Source organism: Eschrichtius robustus, chromosome 15 (genome assembly GCF_028021215.1).
Source record: "Eschrichtius robustus isolate mEscRob2 chromosome 15, mEscRob2.pri, whole genome shotgun sequence".
In the NCBI taxonomy this organism is placed as follows: Eukaryota; Metazoa; Chordata; class Mammalia; order Artiodactyla; family Eschrichtiidae; genus Eschrichtius; species Eschrichtius robustus.
Window position 1 is genome coordinate 36701162 of NC_090838.1, and position 18183 is coordinate 36719344.

Here is an 18183-nt window from a genome sequence, read left to right on the forward strand (position 1 = left end):
GAGACACCATGTGTTTGCAGCATAAGAATGACAGACTCAAAGGAGTATCTGGTATTTTAATCTGTTAGAAACATATGCAATATTAGATTAAAGAGATGCTGGAAGTCAAGTAGTTGTGAAATGATCACAGAGATGATAAGTATAAACTCATCATTGGTAGGTAGATGTGTGGATTAGAGAAACTTCCTTGTTTACTGTAAAAACTCACTTTTGCAGCCCAGAATCCTATTTTGGGAAACATTACTTTACCCTTGCAGAATAATCACAACCTTAGAAAAATGTTGACCCATAATCACAAGTAGAAGAAATGTACTAAAAAATACAAAAGAAACAGAAAACTGAAGAACTTATAGAGGTTTGATTAAATTCTTAGCTCTTAACTTTACCCACTGTAGCAGTGAGTTAGACACAGAAGTGCTCCATAAATGCTTCTCAGCTTGGTTAGATCTGTGCCATGCGGAAGGTGCTGCCAGGAAGTTCACAGTGGCAGGGGCTGATATAGTTAACTTGCAGAATGGGAAAGACAGAGGTATGGTAGAAATACAGAGGAGGAGACAGTTGGGAGGTGGTTTTTTTTTAAATCTTTTTGAATAACAAAAATAATTTTTTATTCAGATATTTTAAAAAAATGAATGCTAGTCAGAGTAAATCAGAGATTATTTAGATTCCTAAAATGTCTGCTTTATGTCCAAGATAGAATTGTTCTGCTGTAAATGCCTATAAGTAGTACCATTAGAAATAGGGATTCGTTCATTTTTCTTATATTAAAAAAATCTTTTGATTAATGAAAGTATTTTTAAAAGCTCAGTTGGATATAAGTCAAAGTAAATCATTTAAAATATATTCAGAAAGTTCATTATTTAGGGGACTCTTCTTAAGTTGCTTTACTAAATTTTTGTTTTTTAGTTCAACTTTCTGGAACATGTTCAGTCTTCTTAATATAAGCAATATTGATATTTTCCCAGCTTTAAAATCAAAATCTGTGGAAAAGAGTCAAGCGTGAATTCTTAATAAAGGGGTTCGTGAATCCCCAAAAAGTTTTTGCAAATGTATTTATGTGTGTGCATACACATTATTTAATGATTTAGAGTAAGTCTGTGATTTTCATTAGTTCCTCAGAGGAGTCTGTGACCCCCAAAAGAATAATCACCAGAGGATCAGAAGAAGTAAAACTGCATTTTGCTTTAAGTTGTTGTTATGTAAGGTAGGGCTCTGGAATCACCCCCTCCCCCGACCGCCCTTCTTTTAAAATGCTAGTTTGCTTGTTTTTAATTGAAGAATAGTTGATTTACAGTGTTGTGTTAGTTTTAGGTGTACAGCAAAGTGATATACAGTTTTCTGTTTTGTTTATGTATTTACATATATATATATTCTTTTTCAGATTCTTTTCTGTTATAGGTTATTGTAAGATACTGAATATAGTTCCCTATGCTATACAGTAAGTCCTTGTTTATCTGAAAAAATGCTAGTCTGGTTTTATTACTAGAATTTAAATTCTTTGCGATCTGGGACTTCATCTGTTTTGTTTATGGCTATATCTCAGCACCTACAGCAGTGCTGAGCTCTCACCTGGCATACACTGAGAGCGCAATAAATACTAGTTAAGTTAGAAATATTTCTTTCTTGTAGTTTGCAAGACTATCTTTTTTTTTTTTTTTTTTTTTACATCTTTATTGGAATGTAATTGCTTTACAATGTTGTGTTAGCTTCTGCTGTATAACAAAGTGAATCACCTATATGTACCCATATATCCCCATATCCCCTCCCTCTTGAGCCTCCCTCCCACTCTCCCTATCCCACCCCTCTAGGTGGTCCCAAAGCACCTAGCTGATCTCCCTGTGCTATGCAGCTGCTTCCCACTAGCTATCTATTTTACATTTGGTAGTGTATATATGGCTAAGACTATCTTTAAGTCATGTATTTTAAAAAATAATTAGAGGTTGCTAATTAGAAGGAAAGTTTATTTTTGGAGCTTCATATTTTCCATGCCAAAAGGTTCAGTTCTTCCCCCAAAGGAGACTTAAGATGCTTTTGAATCAGTATACCACTGATCAGGTAGCTGTGTAAGTTGATGATTTTCCAGTGATAAAGGGGGAACTTGTATTTACCCAGCTCCTACTTGTGCTAAGCCATATCTATATATCTATATCTAAATATTAATTATAGGTAATCTCCTCAACACCCTTCTCTTACAGAGAAGACTAAGAATTGGTGCGGAGTAGCTTGCCCAGGTTGCAAAGCTAGATAAATCGAGTAGCCAGAATTTGAATCTAACTCAGAATGACTCCAAAAACGATTCCCTTTACACCTTTCTATGCAGCCTTTTGAAGATATTTAGAGATTACATATGTGTCTGTACCCCACCTCTGTCTGTCGTGCAAGAAAAATCATTTCCTGTTCTGTAGTGAATCTCATGTTTAATAGTCTTAAAATACTCTGTTTTTTGATGAGGAATGTTTTATAAACTTGTTGAGACTAAGTAGTCAAGCCCAGTGTCTTATTAGTTATTTTTCATTTAAATACACATTTTTATTCTAACTAAAAAAACTTTTTAAGGCATTTGGATTTTGAGAAGGGGAGGGAAGACAGGACAAAAGCCCCCCAAAATCTCCCTGTTCTGTGTTCACGTTATTAAGTTTTATATACAGTCTTCTTTTTAATTTTATTTCAAATAGATCAATTATATTTTTATATCGCAGTTTTAGGATTTTGTGAATACTAGGTTTTTTGTAAATTGTTTCTTGTTTACTTTTTCACTTGTCAAAGCATTTTTATGGAGAAGACCTACCTACACTGTTTGAAAATGCACTAATTTTAGTCACTATTTTTTAAGGTGTCATTTGACATACCACTTCTTGTAGCTGTGTGGTCTTGACCATTTAAGTGACTCTTTAAAATTATTTCACATTGATTGAAGTTTACATGATCCTTGACGATAACATAATTTATTAGATTCTTTATTAGTCACTGTTAATTGTATCTCATGACGTCATATTTGAGAATCTTCTAAAAATTATTTTTAACCTGATAAGCAAGGCATGGGACTCCAAAAAACATAGTAAATATACTAGCATTCTTCACTTTCTCTCCACTGTTTTAGCTAATCATTTGAAGAATTTCACTAATGGCAACTGTTTTTTAAAAATTGCTGCAAATAAATATTAGCTAGTTAAATTCCATTAAAAAAAATTTTCCCCCCTTCTCTTTGCTCTCTGCTTGATTTATCCGTATTCCTGTGTCTTATTTGGTGTAAGGCAGTGTTTTCATAATGAGAAATTTGATTGTCAAGCTGTGTTAGTCTAGATGACAGTAAAACCTTAAAAACAAAATCTGAGGGAAAAGTCCTAAATTCCCATTTCTGTAATTGCCTTAAATTTATTTTGCAGAATAATTTAAACCATCCCATCTAATATGATTTTTTTGTCCTGTAATTTTATTAATTTTTCTGTGACAGGAAATGCATTATAGACTTCAATATGAAATAATTTGTGGTCCAATTCTACAATAATTTTAACCAATATTTATTTAGTAAGTGTCTATTTACATGAGGCACTTAGTTTGCAAAAACTGTTACCATAGTGTATTCAGAAGAACATTCAGAGGGACATTGATGTTAATTACACCTGTACACAAATCTGAGTTCTGTCACTTACTAGCACTGTTACCCTGACAAATAACTTAAATCTTTCTGAGCCTTAGTTTCTTCACTTATAAAAACTAGAGTTGCAATATCTATTACGTAGGGTACCTGTAAGGATTAAATGAGATTATGTATGTAAAGTTCTTAGCCACAGGCATTAATTTTCCTTCTCTAGGTGGTAGGGAGGATACAGAAAGGAATCGAAATTATCTTTATCTCAAAGATTTTACAAAGATTTGGAGAGACTTGTGAACAGTTGCAAGGTGGAATTAATTGCTGTGATAAATCTATAAACGTGATGTGCTTTGTGTGTGAGTTCAGGTAAAGAAGGTGCAGCTAAACAATAGGTTCCTTTTCTGAAATTAATGAAAATCCATGAGAGAGTTGTATAACAGTATTTTGAAGAATCAAATGAAATGGCTGGGGAAGAGGTTTCACCCATCCATTGTCTATCCAGCACAATAGGACAATGTAATTTGCTATAATATAAAATGACTTAAATGTGGTCATTAACTCAAATTCTTTTCAATTGGCCATTGTAAATCCATCCCTACTTAATTTACAGTTTGGGTTTTAATGTGTTTTTTATAAAGCAACTACTTTTCTCTCCCCAACTACCACTATTACAGCAATTCACAGAAACATAGATGATTACTGTAATAATAAATGTGTCAGATGGAGAGTGAGATACATCCAAATACAACAACCTTTGATCCAACCTTATCAATAAGCTCAAAGAAGTAAGACAGTTTATCAGTGGTTCTCAACCTTTGCCGTATATCAGAATCACCTATCAGGCTTTAAGAAAATCACCCCAACCCACTGAATATGAATATCATGGGATGGAGCTTTGGCATCTGTATAATTTTTTAAATTCTACAGGGGATTCTGATGTGAAACCAAGGTTGAGCTCTCTATGTGTAACTGTCCACTTGAAGCAGATTTTGTTTGTGTCCTAGGGAGTTGTCAAAGGGAGTTGTTGGTTTGAGGGGTTTTTATTTGGAGGGCAGAGAGGAGTCTTATGCCCCTCATTAAAAGTTCTTTGTGATATACTCTCAAATAGAAAATTTCCTTTTGGCAGACCTGATTAAAGACTGATAAGGTTTACGACTAGCAAGCATTTATCTCATTGTTCCATCTTAACCTTTCCTGAGTGGATTCAAATGAGAAACTTTATTTAGGGAAATAACATTTATTTAGTACAGAAGGAAAGGTAAGGGGGGAAAAAAGAGGAAAATCTTAACAGAGAGCACACTTTATTATGTTCTCTCCACACAATAAATTGTGCAAATTAAAAAAAGTTATTTTGATAGTTAATATGCTTGATGTAGAAAATTGGAGAATTCAAAGAAAAATAAAGCTTCTGAAACTTCACTACCCATTATTATCATTTTTATATTGCTGTATTTCCTTTCTTCCCAGACATTTTACATAATAATATCCTAAAAAATATGGACAGAACACACATATACCTACACATAAAACATATGTTGTACACAGTGTCATCTCTTGCTTTTTGCCAGAGGGGCGATTTAAAAAAAAAAATTCAAGTGCTCTGATTTTTCTAATAAACATTGCCATTTATTATGTGGTTATAGTAGTATTATCTTTGTTGAAGAATTATAGAGTAACAGCCTCCAGAGATGGTTAAGAGTTTGTGTCAGATCATCTATATCAGTAACCTTTTTGTATTTTATTTTCCCAACATTTTATGATGAAAACTTCCAAACATAAAGAAAAATTGAAACAATAAAGTGAACACCTGTACACCTTCTACCTAGACTCAAGTTTTAACATTTTACCATATTTGCTTTCTCTCTCTCTATGTATACATACATTACTTTTTTAAAAATTAATTAATTAATTAACTAATTTAGGGCTGTGTTGGGTCTTCGTTTCTGTGCGAGGGCTTTCTCCAGCTGTGGCGAGCGGGGGCCGCTCTTCATCGCGGTGCGCGGGCTTCTCACTGTCGCGGCCTCTCTCGTTGCGGAGCGCAAGCTCCAGACGCGCAGGCTCAGTAGTTGTGGCTCACGGGCCCAGTCACTCCGCGGCATGTGGGATCCTCCCAGACCAGGGCTCGTACCCGTGTCCCCTGCATTGGCAGGCAGATTCTCAACCACTGCGCCACCAGGGAAGCCCCTACTGTTTATTTTTTTTTTTGACTGAACCTTTGACAGCAAATTGCAGATATAATATTTTAGCTGTAAATATTTTGGCATGCAGCTCTTGAGAATGAGGACATTTTTCTGTATACATAACCATAACATTATTATTATACCTAAGAAAATTGATAATAAATTTAATATTATCTAATATCGAGTCCAAATTTTCCCAGTTGCCCATAGAATGACTGTTATCATTGTTACATGGTCTATTCCAGTTGTTACCAATCAAGCACATTAAGCAAGCCTTTAATGAAGCTCCCAATTTTTTTTCCCATTAACACTGAATATGAAGAGTCTAAGCCAGCTTTTTATAGGATGTCCTACATTTTGGATCATATGATTGTTTCCTTGTGGTGCCCTTTCACGCGATTCTTTATTCCGTTTTCCTGTAAATTGGGAATTAGCTTTATTAGAGTCATGTTAAACATTTTTGGCAAGAACACAGGACGTAACTTTGTACTCCCTAACGCATCACATCAGGAGTCACATGCTACAAGGTTGACTTGCTTTTAGTCTGTCAGCATATCAGTATGATCAGCTTGGATATTAGAGCTTGTTCTGTAAACAAGATTAAGTAGCTACTATTGTAGAAACCTGTAGGTTTTACAAGATTCAATAAAATATAAAAGAATTGAGTAGTTTACTGTTCATATCTTATTTAATGAATAAAATGATTGTCTATTTTTAATCTAGAGATGTTTTTAGTAAAATATTTAAAGACAAAAAGTAAATAGAAATTTTATCCACAGAAGCTTTACAATTCCCGCAAAATCTAGTTTAAATTTATATAATTTTACATTTTGTATCTCCTCTCCTTCCTGTCATTTAGCAGAAATGAAGAATCTAATGGCTTGCTTTTCTGTCCTTTCCTATTGCTTTAAACACTAATTTCCTTTTGTACTAAATAATTACAGCCAATTATTGTTTTTTTAATTAAGTAAGTCAGTTTTAGGAGATGCTTGTGTTGCTGTTGAATTTTAGTAGCCAAGTAAATTTCAGATTAAGCTTCAAGTATCGATGTGAAATAAAACATAAGCTAGTTCATGATCATTTGCTAAAAATAACTTGAGATATTTCAATTGGAAATTTTGTTAATTGACACAAGTAACACTACTTATTTAACGAAATGTTCTCGTGCTTAGACTATATTACTCATGGTAAAGAAATGAGTGTTTTGCTGTGATATGTTATGAAATACATGTGATATCCTAGTTTGTCTACTGACACTGGGGTCTTGAATCTTAAAAAAAGGCCTCCGATGAAGCAGAGGAAAGTGGATCACAGGGGAAATTGGTGGAAGCTCTCAGGCAAATGAGAATTAATCATAGGGGAAACTACCGACAACTTCTGGAGGAGATGCTGACTAGTTACAGGCTAGCTAAAGTAGAGGGAGAAGAAAACCCTGCTGAACAAGCTGCTACAGCTACTTCTTCGAACAGTGATGCTGGAAGCCCAGTGACAATGCAGGAAAGCCATACTGAATCAGAAAGTGATCTTGCTGAATTAGACAGCTGTACTGAAGATGCAGGGACAAAGATGGGTGGTGAAAAACTATGACTTTACTTTGTGATAATATTTTTGTGATCTTTGATTTGATGGTTTTTACTTAGGAAGTATAATGTATGCATTTATAAAACCATTTTGTTATTTGAATCTTGGTAAACTAGTTCTATTATAGTCATATAGCCTTGTTTTTTAAGAAGGCCTTTGCATACATCTTTATCAGATAGTTTAAAATTGGCTATTTAGAGTACTTTGAATTTCATAAAATTATATGTCGTTTCATATTGTATGCCAGAAATGAGGCTACTAGTTATTAAAGTCAGTAGTTAAATTCATACTCGATAGGATTAGAGATTACCGATTAGCAAGATTACTTTATGTTGTGGAAGAACTTGTTAATGTAGAATTATACTGCTTCACGTATTAGTACACTCATAGTTAGCTTTGTAATAAATTTATGTTTTCTTTAGTAATTTTAGTTCTTCAAAGAATGGCAGATGCTGGCCTGTAATTTCTTTTTTCAAGGATGATAATTTGTGTGTTCTTTGACTTGTTTATATTTTACATCTCTGTAGTTTTATTTTTTAGTAGTTCTGAGGTACTGGATGTGTGGTTATTTTTCCTTTCTCTGTATTCTTTATGAAACATAATTTTTGAAAAACCTATGTATTATTCATACAGCTTTGGTTTGTATATTCTGTGTAGCCTAACTACATACATCAAAATGTATGTCAACCAAGTGTTTAGAATGAAATTATAAGTGTTTAAGTCCAAATAAAGCATGTGATGTGGAATAACCTATGCATGTTGTACTTATTTTTAAATTAATTTTTTGAAAACAACCAGGTTTGGTATATTGGAAAAATACTCATTCGAATTTCATTTGTATGTATATAAAATTTAGAAAACTTTGGCTTGGTGCGGTTTTCATTAATTAAAAGGAAAAAATTTTTGAGAAGTCTTGCTTACTCAAAGTAAATCTATTCTGGTTCTTATCCCCTTTTTGTGATACAAAATATTAATCTTTGGACAGTATGGACACATGTAGACATGTCAGAAAATTGCCGTGATGAGCTTTTTAAAGATTGTAAGACTGTGAGTTTTGCTATAAGTATTCATCAGATATAAATGCAAGAATTATAAGATATTTTAAATAGTGGCACATATGAGTTTGTCTTTTGTTAAAATGAATTTTTAAAATACAGATGACTCAGTCACATGGGAAAGTGTTTTTAAAAACAATTATTTTGTATATGTAGAACATTTTAACTTATCTTTTTCATGTTTTATATTTATCATGTGTCTAAAGTTGCTTAAGGTACCCATAAGTTGAAACTTTGGAATCTTCGGATGTAGCTGATGTTTTGATCTATTTTTCCAATGCCAGAATATTTTTAAGTGGTTTGAGAAAGAGGAAGGCATTTGGTGGAAAGGGGAGAAAAAACCCAACCAGTTATCTGTCTATGTTAGATAGATCCATGTGTGTATACACACAATGTACAGTACACACACCTCTATGTAAAAATTACCTTTTCAAACAAAGAAAGGAAGGTAACTTGTTCATCTAATTTTGTTTTTTTTTGAAATTCAATCCAACCTGGAAGTGGTGTAGGTAAATAATAATAATATTCTTCCTTTTCTCTTCCTGTAGGGTGCTGGAGATCTAGAAGACCCATGGTAGCCTTATAAGCCTTCTAACATGCTTTTGATTCTGAAAATTGGGGGAAAAAAACTTTTAATCACAATTTTCTTCAGTACAAGGGAAAAAATATTCTTGTGGATTCCCAGCGTTTTGTGATATGAGCAGAAAATCATTAGCATTTCCCATCATTTGTTCATATTTGTGTTTTCTGGTAATTGCCACTTGTAGCATTGCCTGTACTACAGTATTTTTTGCCAACCTCAGGCATACTGGTTACATCTATATTGAACTTTTGACCCTAGAAACCAATGGAGTTATTTCACCACAAATAACGAATATGCCTGAGGTGCATGGGAATATAGTTAGCTGTACTCTGAAGATACATTATGTGTTTTTTTTTTTTTTTAAACAAGACACACAACATATAAGCATGTAAGAGTAAAGAATTGTATGAGATGTTCCTTTTTTCAGTTCACCAAGTTGGAAGCCTTTTGCAGCTCTGTGACTTAAAATTTCATTTGAGCAATTTACTATAGGATTTATATTTATTATTAATTGTTATTTAATTTTTTTCCAATTTTACCTGTATTACCAAACTGGGTTCTCCAATAATGTCCAAATTGTAATGTTGCCTGCTTCAAGATAAAGTGTATTTGGCAATAATATTATAAACCTTTACAAATTTTATGCATGTACCTACTACATCCTTCAACTCTCACTAGAAAAATCTCTTGAAACCAAATGAATTAATTTATAGCTATTTATAATTTGCTTTGACATCTCACTGCTGCAAATTTTTTTAAATGAGATTTGCCTTTATAATGTAAATTGTGATTTTTGTTTTACATGTGGGTTTCTATAGTTTTAATTTTTCAGCTTTTAAGATACAGCAAGTTTTGTGTAATTTGGTATAATTTTTAATTGTTTACGTTATTTTAAAAGCTCAGAATATCACACTGAAATGACTATAAATACATTTAAAATTATCTATTTTAGATCTAAGGAAATATTACAGAGATATTTTCATGGGTTCAGTAACCTTTCATTTTATAACATTGGGCACGGTACGGAGTGGCTGTCACATAAGGTACTTGAAGATTATTAGTTTAATTCTATTTTTACAATAACCTTGAATCCTTGAATTCTTTTGAGTTTTGCATGTATCCAGTTAATGCTGAACATGAAGAGTGAAATATTTATCTAAAAGAAGCTATTGGGGTAGGAGAAGCAATGAATGTATCCATTTGTACATGGTTTACATGTTGTGGATGCTTTGTAAACATTTTCTATCTGTTTAAATTGTGTTTCAGCAGGATGTAATTGCCCTTGTGTGTAGTTAAAATGAGTCATCATCTGGTCCTGTGTGAAATGGAATTCATGGTATTTTCTGTAACATTTTCCTGAAGCTGTTTCTGGAGAGCCACACATTTGAATACAGCTTTCTTGATCATTTGATTTATTGTGCACCTGATTTTTGGTCTAAAAAGGAATTATTGCCACAACATATTTTATTTATTCTTTAGATTTTAGCCTTGTAAGTTGAAGTGCTTTACATGATAATGTTAAAAGCTGTTTGTCCCTTGACTGGGTTTGGGGGGTTGTTAAAAGCTAGGGAATGAAGAATGCAAAATGGTTTGTTGTTCAAACTGTCCACTCTGATCCAACCCTGTACTGATAGTACCTTTCCAGTATGATATTGTGATGTTTCATACAATGCAGTGAACATAACCAACTTGTTACCTAAATAAAGAATTGATAAAAACAGTGTGACATATTACTATTTCATATGATATTTAAAAATGAAAGTCCAGTTTTGAATGTTATTTTAAACATTTTATATAGTTAGAATATTTATTATGAAAAATTCCATACAAAACCATGTAGTTGAATTATAATTCCAAGGAAGAATTAACCAAACTCTAAAGGACAGTACTAAGTAACCCCTTATCTACTCCAAAAACATTTTTTATACTACTTAAAAAAATCTTTTTTAGGGGGTTTGGTGGTCCTGGAAATATAAATAATGTGTGAGTTAGCAAAAGAAAAACCCATATTCAATACTTATTAATCTGAATTCCCTAGTCTAGCTGTTCTCAACCATTTTGGTATCAGGACCCATTTATATTTCTAAAAATTGAAGATCCCAAAGAACTTTTGCTTTTGTGGGTTGTATCTGTTGATATTTATTGTATTAGAAGTTAAAACCGAGAAATTTTACATACTATTTTAATTCATTAAAAATAAAACCATTACCTGTTAACATAAATAGCATTGTTTTATGAAAATAATTATTTTGTAAACAATTTAGTGTGCAAAGTAGCACTGGTTTTCATTTTTGTAAATCCTTTAATGTTGTACTAGATTCTCCTATCTGCTTCTGCATTCAATTTCTTGCAATGTGGCACTGTGTTCGAAGTATATGAAGAAATCTGGCCTCACACAAATATGTATTGGAAGAGAGTATTTTAAAAGCTTCAGATAATTGTGGATATTCCTCTTTGATACATTATCAAAACTTCGGAATGGGTAGTTTCTTGAAGGTTAGTTGCAGTGTGAAATCTGAAACTTTATCAATCGGTTTTGTTCTCTGTTACATTAAAATCCATTTGATCTATCTCGCAGTGTGGATAGTAGATCTTTGACTTTGCATGATTTTATAATATCATGCATTGGTCATTTGGAAAATACTGGTTCATTGAATTATGCAGTTCTTTAGAACATTGACATCTTATTATGCTATGTTTATAATGTTAATATAACTGATCTCATCAGAAAAATCTTTTAAGTATTAGAAAGCTGTCAAGCTCACAGTGATGGATACAGATTTTTCAAAATTCTAACTTTCATTTGAAAGGGGAAATTTTATCATTGGCAACAAATATTGTCAGTTGTTTTCCTTAAGTGACAGGGCTTTCTTCATTCATTTCAGAGAAAATGTCTGCTGAACAACCATAGTCTGTGAGTCATTCTTTCAAGTAAAAACATTTTTCATGAAAAGTGGCTACTAGTTCAGCACACATCTCAAATAATCACATAAGAGACAGCCATCACACTATAGCATACTATATAGCCAGTACTTCTCATTTCATCATATAGGATATTAAAAAGATGTGTACTCAAGGGTAGAGGTGTAATGAAATTTTTACTGCTAAAGAACATTGTTAACTGAAATTGACTAGTTTGATGCTACTTTTTTGGTTCATGCTGGGGTGCCTATAGTTTTGTCCACCATTTCTTTTGCATAGTCAGTGCAAATGTCAGTACTTTGAAAAAGAATAAGTATTAGTATTATTAAGAAAATAGTTTTGATTTCTTGGACCTCCTTGAAAGGTTCTCTGGGACCCCCAGACTTTCAGAGTTGCTGCCTCATCCTTTTGGACAAATTGACAGTGTCGTTTATTCCAAATATTAGTGTCATAGTAAGTGAATCTTAAGACATACAGATCTGACATAAAATTTACTTGGGGGAGAGAGGTGGTGTTTATATGTTTACTGTTACACTGATACTTAGCAAGATAAACAAGGTGGAGGCTTTAATATTGTGTTGGTTTTTTTTTTTCTCCCAGAAAATTCCTGTGATGGGTTTCAACTTGGAAAACTCATGACTTAAGATTGTTTAACAGTAGAGTTTGATTTTTGTATGGCATATATTTGAATTATTTAAATCTTTTAAGAGGTCTTCAATTATTGTAGATTTATGTTATTTCTTTGAGACGGTCTCACTTCAATATGGAATTTTTAAATTCATATTTTAAATAAAATCATTTTACCATGACTGAGATGTCATTTCAGGTGGGCCAGATAAAGACAGGACTTTTCTTTTTTAATGGTGATTAAGTGGATCAGGGTTTTATGCTGAATTTTTTGTTGTTGTTAGATTTTAAAATTTTCTGAACGTTCAACAAGGTTGGGGAAAAGTTACCATGGAAGTGTTTTTTTTTAAAAGCACTCTTGGGAATTCCCTGGGGGTCCAGTGGTTAGGACTCTGCACTTCCACTTCAGGGGGCATGGGTTTGATCCCTGGTTAGGGCGGCCAAAAAAGAAAAAGCACTCAATTTCTGTTACAAATTTCTCACCCAGTTACGTAATTATAATATTTACTTAAGATACTTATTACTTGGCTTTTTGGTTTTAAGTGTGTTTGGATAGCCAAGAATGACTGCAACTCTCATTTCTCCCTAAGCCAGGTTTATTCTCAGATGTGTAGGATTCAGTCGGGTCTTGTCTTTTCATGGTCTGTCAAGCAATTTATGTTGCTTGAGTTAAACTGAGTTTTTATTCAGCTTCAGTCGTTGAAGTTAACCTGAAGATGTCCACTGATTTCCTTTTGCTAGCCAAATCTTATCCTTCTCCTGAATTTAGATTGCATTTTTAAATGACATCTCGTATTTATATTTCTTCTTCCAAATTGCCTTTATTTGTATTTTGAAATTAGTCTGGTTTGATAAGGGAAAGAATTTGATAAAGATTTTAGGACACATTCTGTTTTGGGTAGCTAAATAGTATTATTGAAAAAATACCATGTGATTTTCACATATTAAAACAATGCACAGTGTGCGTAAAATCTGTAAGATAGTCAAAAGCTAATGTAATCATTAAGACTAGAATTTAAGTTATTTCAAAGCAATCCTGAGAGTTACTTGCTTTTGCAAATAAATTATTAGGTGCACATTATAACAATTTGCATTGTCTTTTTGTTTTTGTTTTTTTTTGGCCACACCATGTGGTTTAGGAGATCTCAGTTCCCTGACCAGGGATTGAACCTGGGCCCACGGCAGTGAAAGCACCAAGTCCTAACCACTGGACTGCCAGGAAATTCCCATGCATTGTCATTTTTTAATGCTCAGTTGCTGTGTAAGAGTTTTTTTTTTTTTCTATTCAATTTTGGGGATTATTCTGTAAACCCTAATGAAAATGCTAAGCAAGTGTTTATTTTTGCCCATTGTTTTGGTGACTTATGTATGTTACATTGTAATTGGAAGTAAAACAGTGTAGCTACTAATACAGAGTAAGTTGCTTTTCAGGCAGCATAGCTACTGATTCTCGCTTCTTGCTGGCTTTCCTGGCAATGGTATCTTCTCCCTTATTTATTTATTTAAAAAAATTAGTCTTAGATAAGACTGGTTATAATTATTGTAGCACTTTGATGCTATTGAAGAATACTCCTGAATAGAAAGTCAGTGGTTTTAATTGTTATAGTTTCTTTTGGAATCTACAAAGCTTTTCATGAAGAGTTCACATTTTTAAATTATGTATAGTCAAAAATAAGCTAATAGTCTTGAGAATTTTCATGTAGTTTAAACTCTCCCTAAAATGTTATGATTACTAGAGGAAGTTCTAGGGTACCGGTTCTCCAGAGTGGTTCTGCTTTTTTTCTGTTATTTGTTGGGATTCCATCTAATATTTCATTTGAATAAAGGTTCTTTGAAAAGTGTGAAAATCAGTAGGCTCAGAGAGTGTATACGTGACTTAGGCAAAGGAAACTAGACATTACTCTTTTACAAGAAAGGAAACTCGATAAGAACAGTGTTTGAGCTGTGAACAATACTTACAGGCTTTGATTTGGTGATCTACCCAAGTATTGTTATTCAACTATATTTATAAAGGTGGGGAAGGGGGTGTTGGGTTGGAGCAAGAGTCAGCTACACAGCCACATGCCACGTTTGGTTAGCTTTGAGTTTTCAGGGAGTATTGGGGAGGAAAGAGTGTTATTCCCAGCGTCAGATTTGAATTTATCTGCTCACATTAGTACCTCTACATCCCCCTCTTCCATAAAACAAGCTAATGGTTCAAAAAATAAATAAACTGGTGTAGTATTCCGTTCTGTGACCGCACCACAATGTATTTATCCACTCCCGCATTGAGAGAGATTTAGATTATTTGCAACTTTTTAATATTTAAAAAACGAATGCAGTGGGCATCCTGGCATATGTCCCTTGAGCACGTGTACTAGTGTTTCTCTAGTATTTGCCTAGAAATCAAATTAATGGGATATAGAGTATGCATATCTTCAAGTTAATATTGCAAATGCATTATACCAAAGGTGTACTAACATACTTTCACTAGAAATGTATGAAAATTTCTGTTCCTCTGTCCCTCCCTATCCTCAGTAACACTCAGCAAATATTGTGAGGCTTTAAATTTGCCAGTCAGTTGAATGTGAAATAATATCTAATTTGCATTTACAATTACATGTGAGGGAGACATCTTTTCATGTATGTGTTGACCATTTGAGTTTCCTCTTTGAATTGAATGCACATGGCTTTTACCCATTTTTCTTTGGGGTTGTGTTTTTCTCATTTATTTGTAGTTTTTTTTAATGTAGTGAGGATACTAGTCCTTTGTTACATGTTTTGCAAAACCCAGTCTTCATTCTTTTACTTTGTGTATGGAGTTTTTTGTTATTTATCCATCTTTTTCTTTATGGTTTGTGTTACTGTCTTAAGAAGTCATTGTCATCTCAAGTTCTGTATTCTCTGTTTTCTTTCAGGAGTTTTAGAGTCTTCTTCCCACCTCCCAAGCACATATATTTAGATTTTTATTTCATCCTGAACTTACTGTTGTATATGGTATGAAATAATCCTTTCTTTTTTTTTTTTTTTTTTTTTTGCAAACAGGTTAATTGTGCCAACACCAAGCCAGCCCTGTCCAATACCAATTTCCCATACGTGTATGATCCATTTCTAGTTTCTAAGTTCAGTTCTGTTGTCTTTTTGTCTAATCCTATGCAAATATGATACCATTTTAATTACTGTAGCCTCATAAATGCTGATACCTGGCAGGCATGCATTGTCTTCATCTTATATAAACCTAGTTACTTTGAATAAAAATACAATCAATAATCTACATTCTCTAATTCTTAGTAGCCTGCATCCGTTTTGGAGATCTAATACTGAAAACTGTTCACGTTACCTATGAAGATTACTTTGTGTGTTCCTGTTGCATATTTACATTTTATTTATTTATTTATTTTTGGCTGCATTGAGTCTTCATTGCTGCGCGCGGGCTTTCTCTAGTTGTAGTGAGCGGGGGCTTACTCTTTGTTGCAGTGCGTGGGCTTCTCATTGTGGTGGCTTCTCTTGTGGAGCACGGGCTCTAGGCACACGGGCTTCGGTAGTTGTGGCCCTCGGGCTCAGTAGTTGTGGCACACGGGCTTAGTTGCTCCACGGCATGCGGGATCTTCCCAGACCAGGGATCGAACCCATGTACCCTGCATTGGCAGGTGGATTCTTAACCACTGCACCATCAGGGAAGTCCCGCATATTTACATTTTAAACTGTAGACTGGTAATCACATCCATCACTCTGACCTCCTTCCTTCCCCTATAAGATTGGACCAGTAAGAGTGCCCTGGCATGCTCTGTTGGAGCTTAAGGCAAAAGGAAAATTAAGTAATAATTGTCGCTTTAAATTTTTTGGTATTTCGTGCGTCATGGTTTTTGCATTCATTTTGATTCTTTTAACTGTTGGCATTAAAATATTTATCTTGATTACCAAATTTAGGCACCCCTTATATTTTGTCTCCAAGGCAAGTGCCTCACTTATATCACCTTAGCCCCAACTGATAAATATGTTAATCCCTGGGCCTTTGAAGTGACTGTCTCTAGACAGTTTTCCTGTTTAAAGGCAGACATTACTACGGAGGAATAACTCTCCCTACTAGTCCCCTGTAGCATAGATCAGTTTTTTTTTCTGCGGCACTTAGAGAAATGGGGGGAAGGCTGGTATAAGAAGAGAATCCTGTGCTCTAGAAGCGGCTAGTTGCTACTGACGTTGCTTCCTTAGGCGGTGAGCCATCTTTTTATAGTTTGAAAACATAATGCTGAGGGAAATAGCAAGTTCCAAAAGGATGTCATTTATGGAAAAGCTTAAATCTCCAAAACATATTTCTAAGTGAACTTTTTAAAAAAAATATTTTAGTATCTTTGAAATTGAGAAGTGTCTTAAATCAGTGACATCTTACAATTGCCATTGGCTAGGCAGCTGTCATGGCATAGTTGCACCAACTTGTCATAACTGTTCATATTTTAATTTCATAATTAGGTTTTGTCAAAGTCTAAGTCTTAAAAGCCTCTGTTACAATAAGTATAAAATAATCCTAAGTGTTATTAAAGGATTGTTTCATGGTTTAATTGGCAGCATTTTTTCTTAGTTATACATAAAGGAATGCTGCATAAATAATGAAATTTTAAAGTTGATGGAGTATGATACGTAATTTATAGACACATAATATGTATAAAACATGCATGGGAAAAGTACACATTAATTTAGGACAGTAGTTACTTCTTCAGAAGCGTTGGGAAGTGTGAGAGTTTTATTTTCTCCTCCCTCGAAAATAAAGTTATAAAAATGTTAACATCTGTTAAATCTGAGTAGTAAGTAAGGGTGTCTTACATTCTTTTATGTAATTTTCTGTATGTTTGAATTTTTAATAAAATTTTGAATTAAAAAATAAAATACAGAAACTAAATGAATTCAGTGGTTCTGGGTTGCCTTCCAGGAAGCAGGCACCAATTTATAATCCCAACAGTATACAACAATAATGCTCATGTTTTCTGCTTTCTTGCCAGTATTGCACATTGCCAATCTTGTGGGTAAAATATTGTTATTTGTGATTTTCTTGATTTAATTCTCAATTATTTGATTACTAGTGAGATTGAATTTTTTTCTCATTTTGGTAATTGTTATGTCTCTTATCAAAGCCTGTTCACATAAGTTGCTTATTTTCTGTTAACACATTGATCATTTTTTTAATTGATTTGTGAGAGCCCTTTATGTATTTAGGAAATTAGCCATTATTCTGTTACATATGTCACAAATTATTTTCCTGAGTTCACCAGTTACCTTTCAATACTGTTTGTCTGTGTGTGTGTTTGTTTAAATAAGGATGTCAAGGCATGGATGGGACCAAACAAAACACATCTAACTGATACTGAAACCTCCTAATTGCTGAAAAGCTACAAGCTCAATGACAGGATTTTTCCCCAGAAAATCTTATATCATGCTACTCTGTGTCTGTGCTTTTTCTTACACAATAACTTTTTGTTTCTATGCCAGCTTTTCCTATAAGCAGAATAAAGGCTTTCTAATCACTATGATTTGGAGAGTCACTAGAGAGAGCTAAGATGCTGTCATCTGAGGAGTACTGGATAGCTCTCCTTGGTCAAAAATAATTATCTTTTATTCTCCATATGCTGTGTTAAGAATAGAGTGGGGTGTATTTTTTGTTTTACT

General features: G+C 33.5%; 1 protein-coding gene across 3 annotated transcripts in view; it reads left to right on the forward strand.

Moving 5' to 3' along the window:
• The window catches only part of PPM1B (protein phosphatase, Mg2+/Mn2+ dependent 1B), an 80399-nt gene extending 69685 nt beyond the window's left edge, over positions 1-10714 (forward strand). For 2 of the 3 annotated variants that reach the window (XM_068564486.1, XM_068564488.1), the window contains exon 6: positions 7057-8095. In XM_068564486.1, the coding sequence (XP_068420587.1) occupies positions 7057-7362 (306 nt within the window). In that variant the 3' untranslated portion in view covers positions 7363-8095. Of the gene's footprint in view, positions 1-7056; positions 8096-8959 lie in introns of those variants that run through there. The other variant, XM_068564487.1, reaches the window with a different exon arrangement.
• Positions 10715-18183: the final 7469 nt, after the last annotated feature.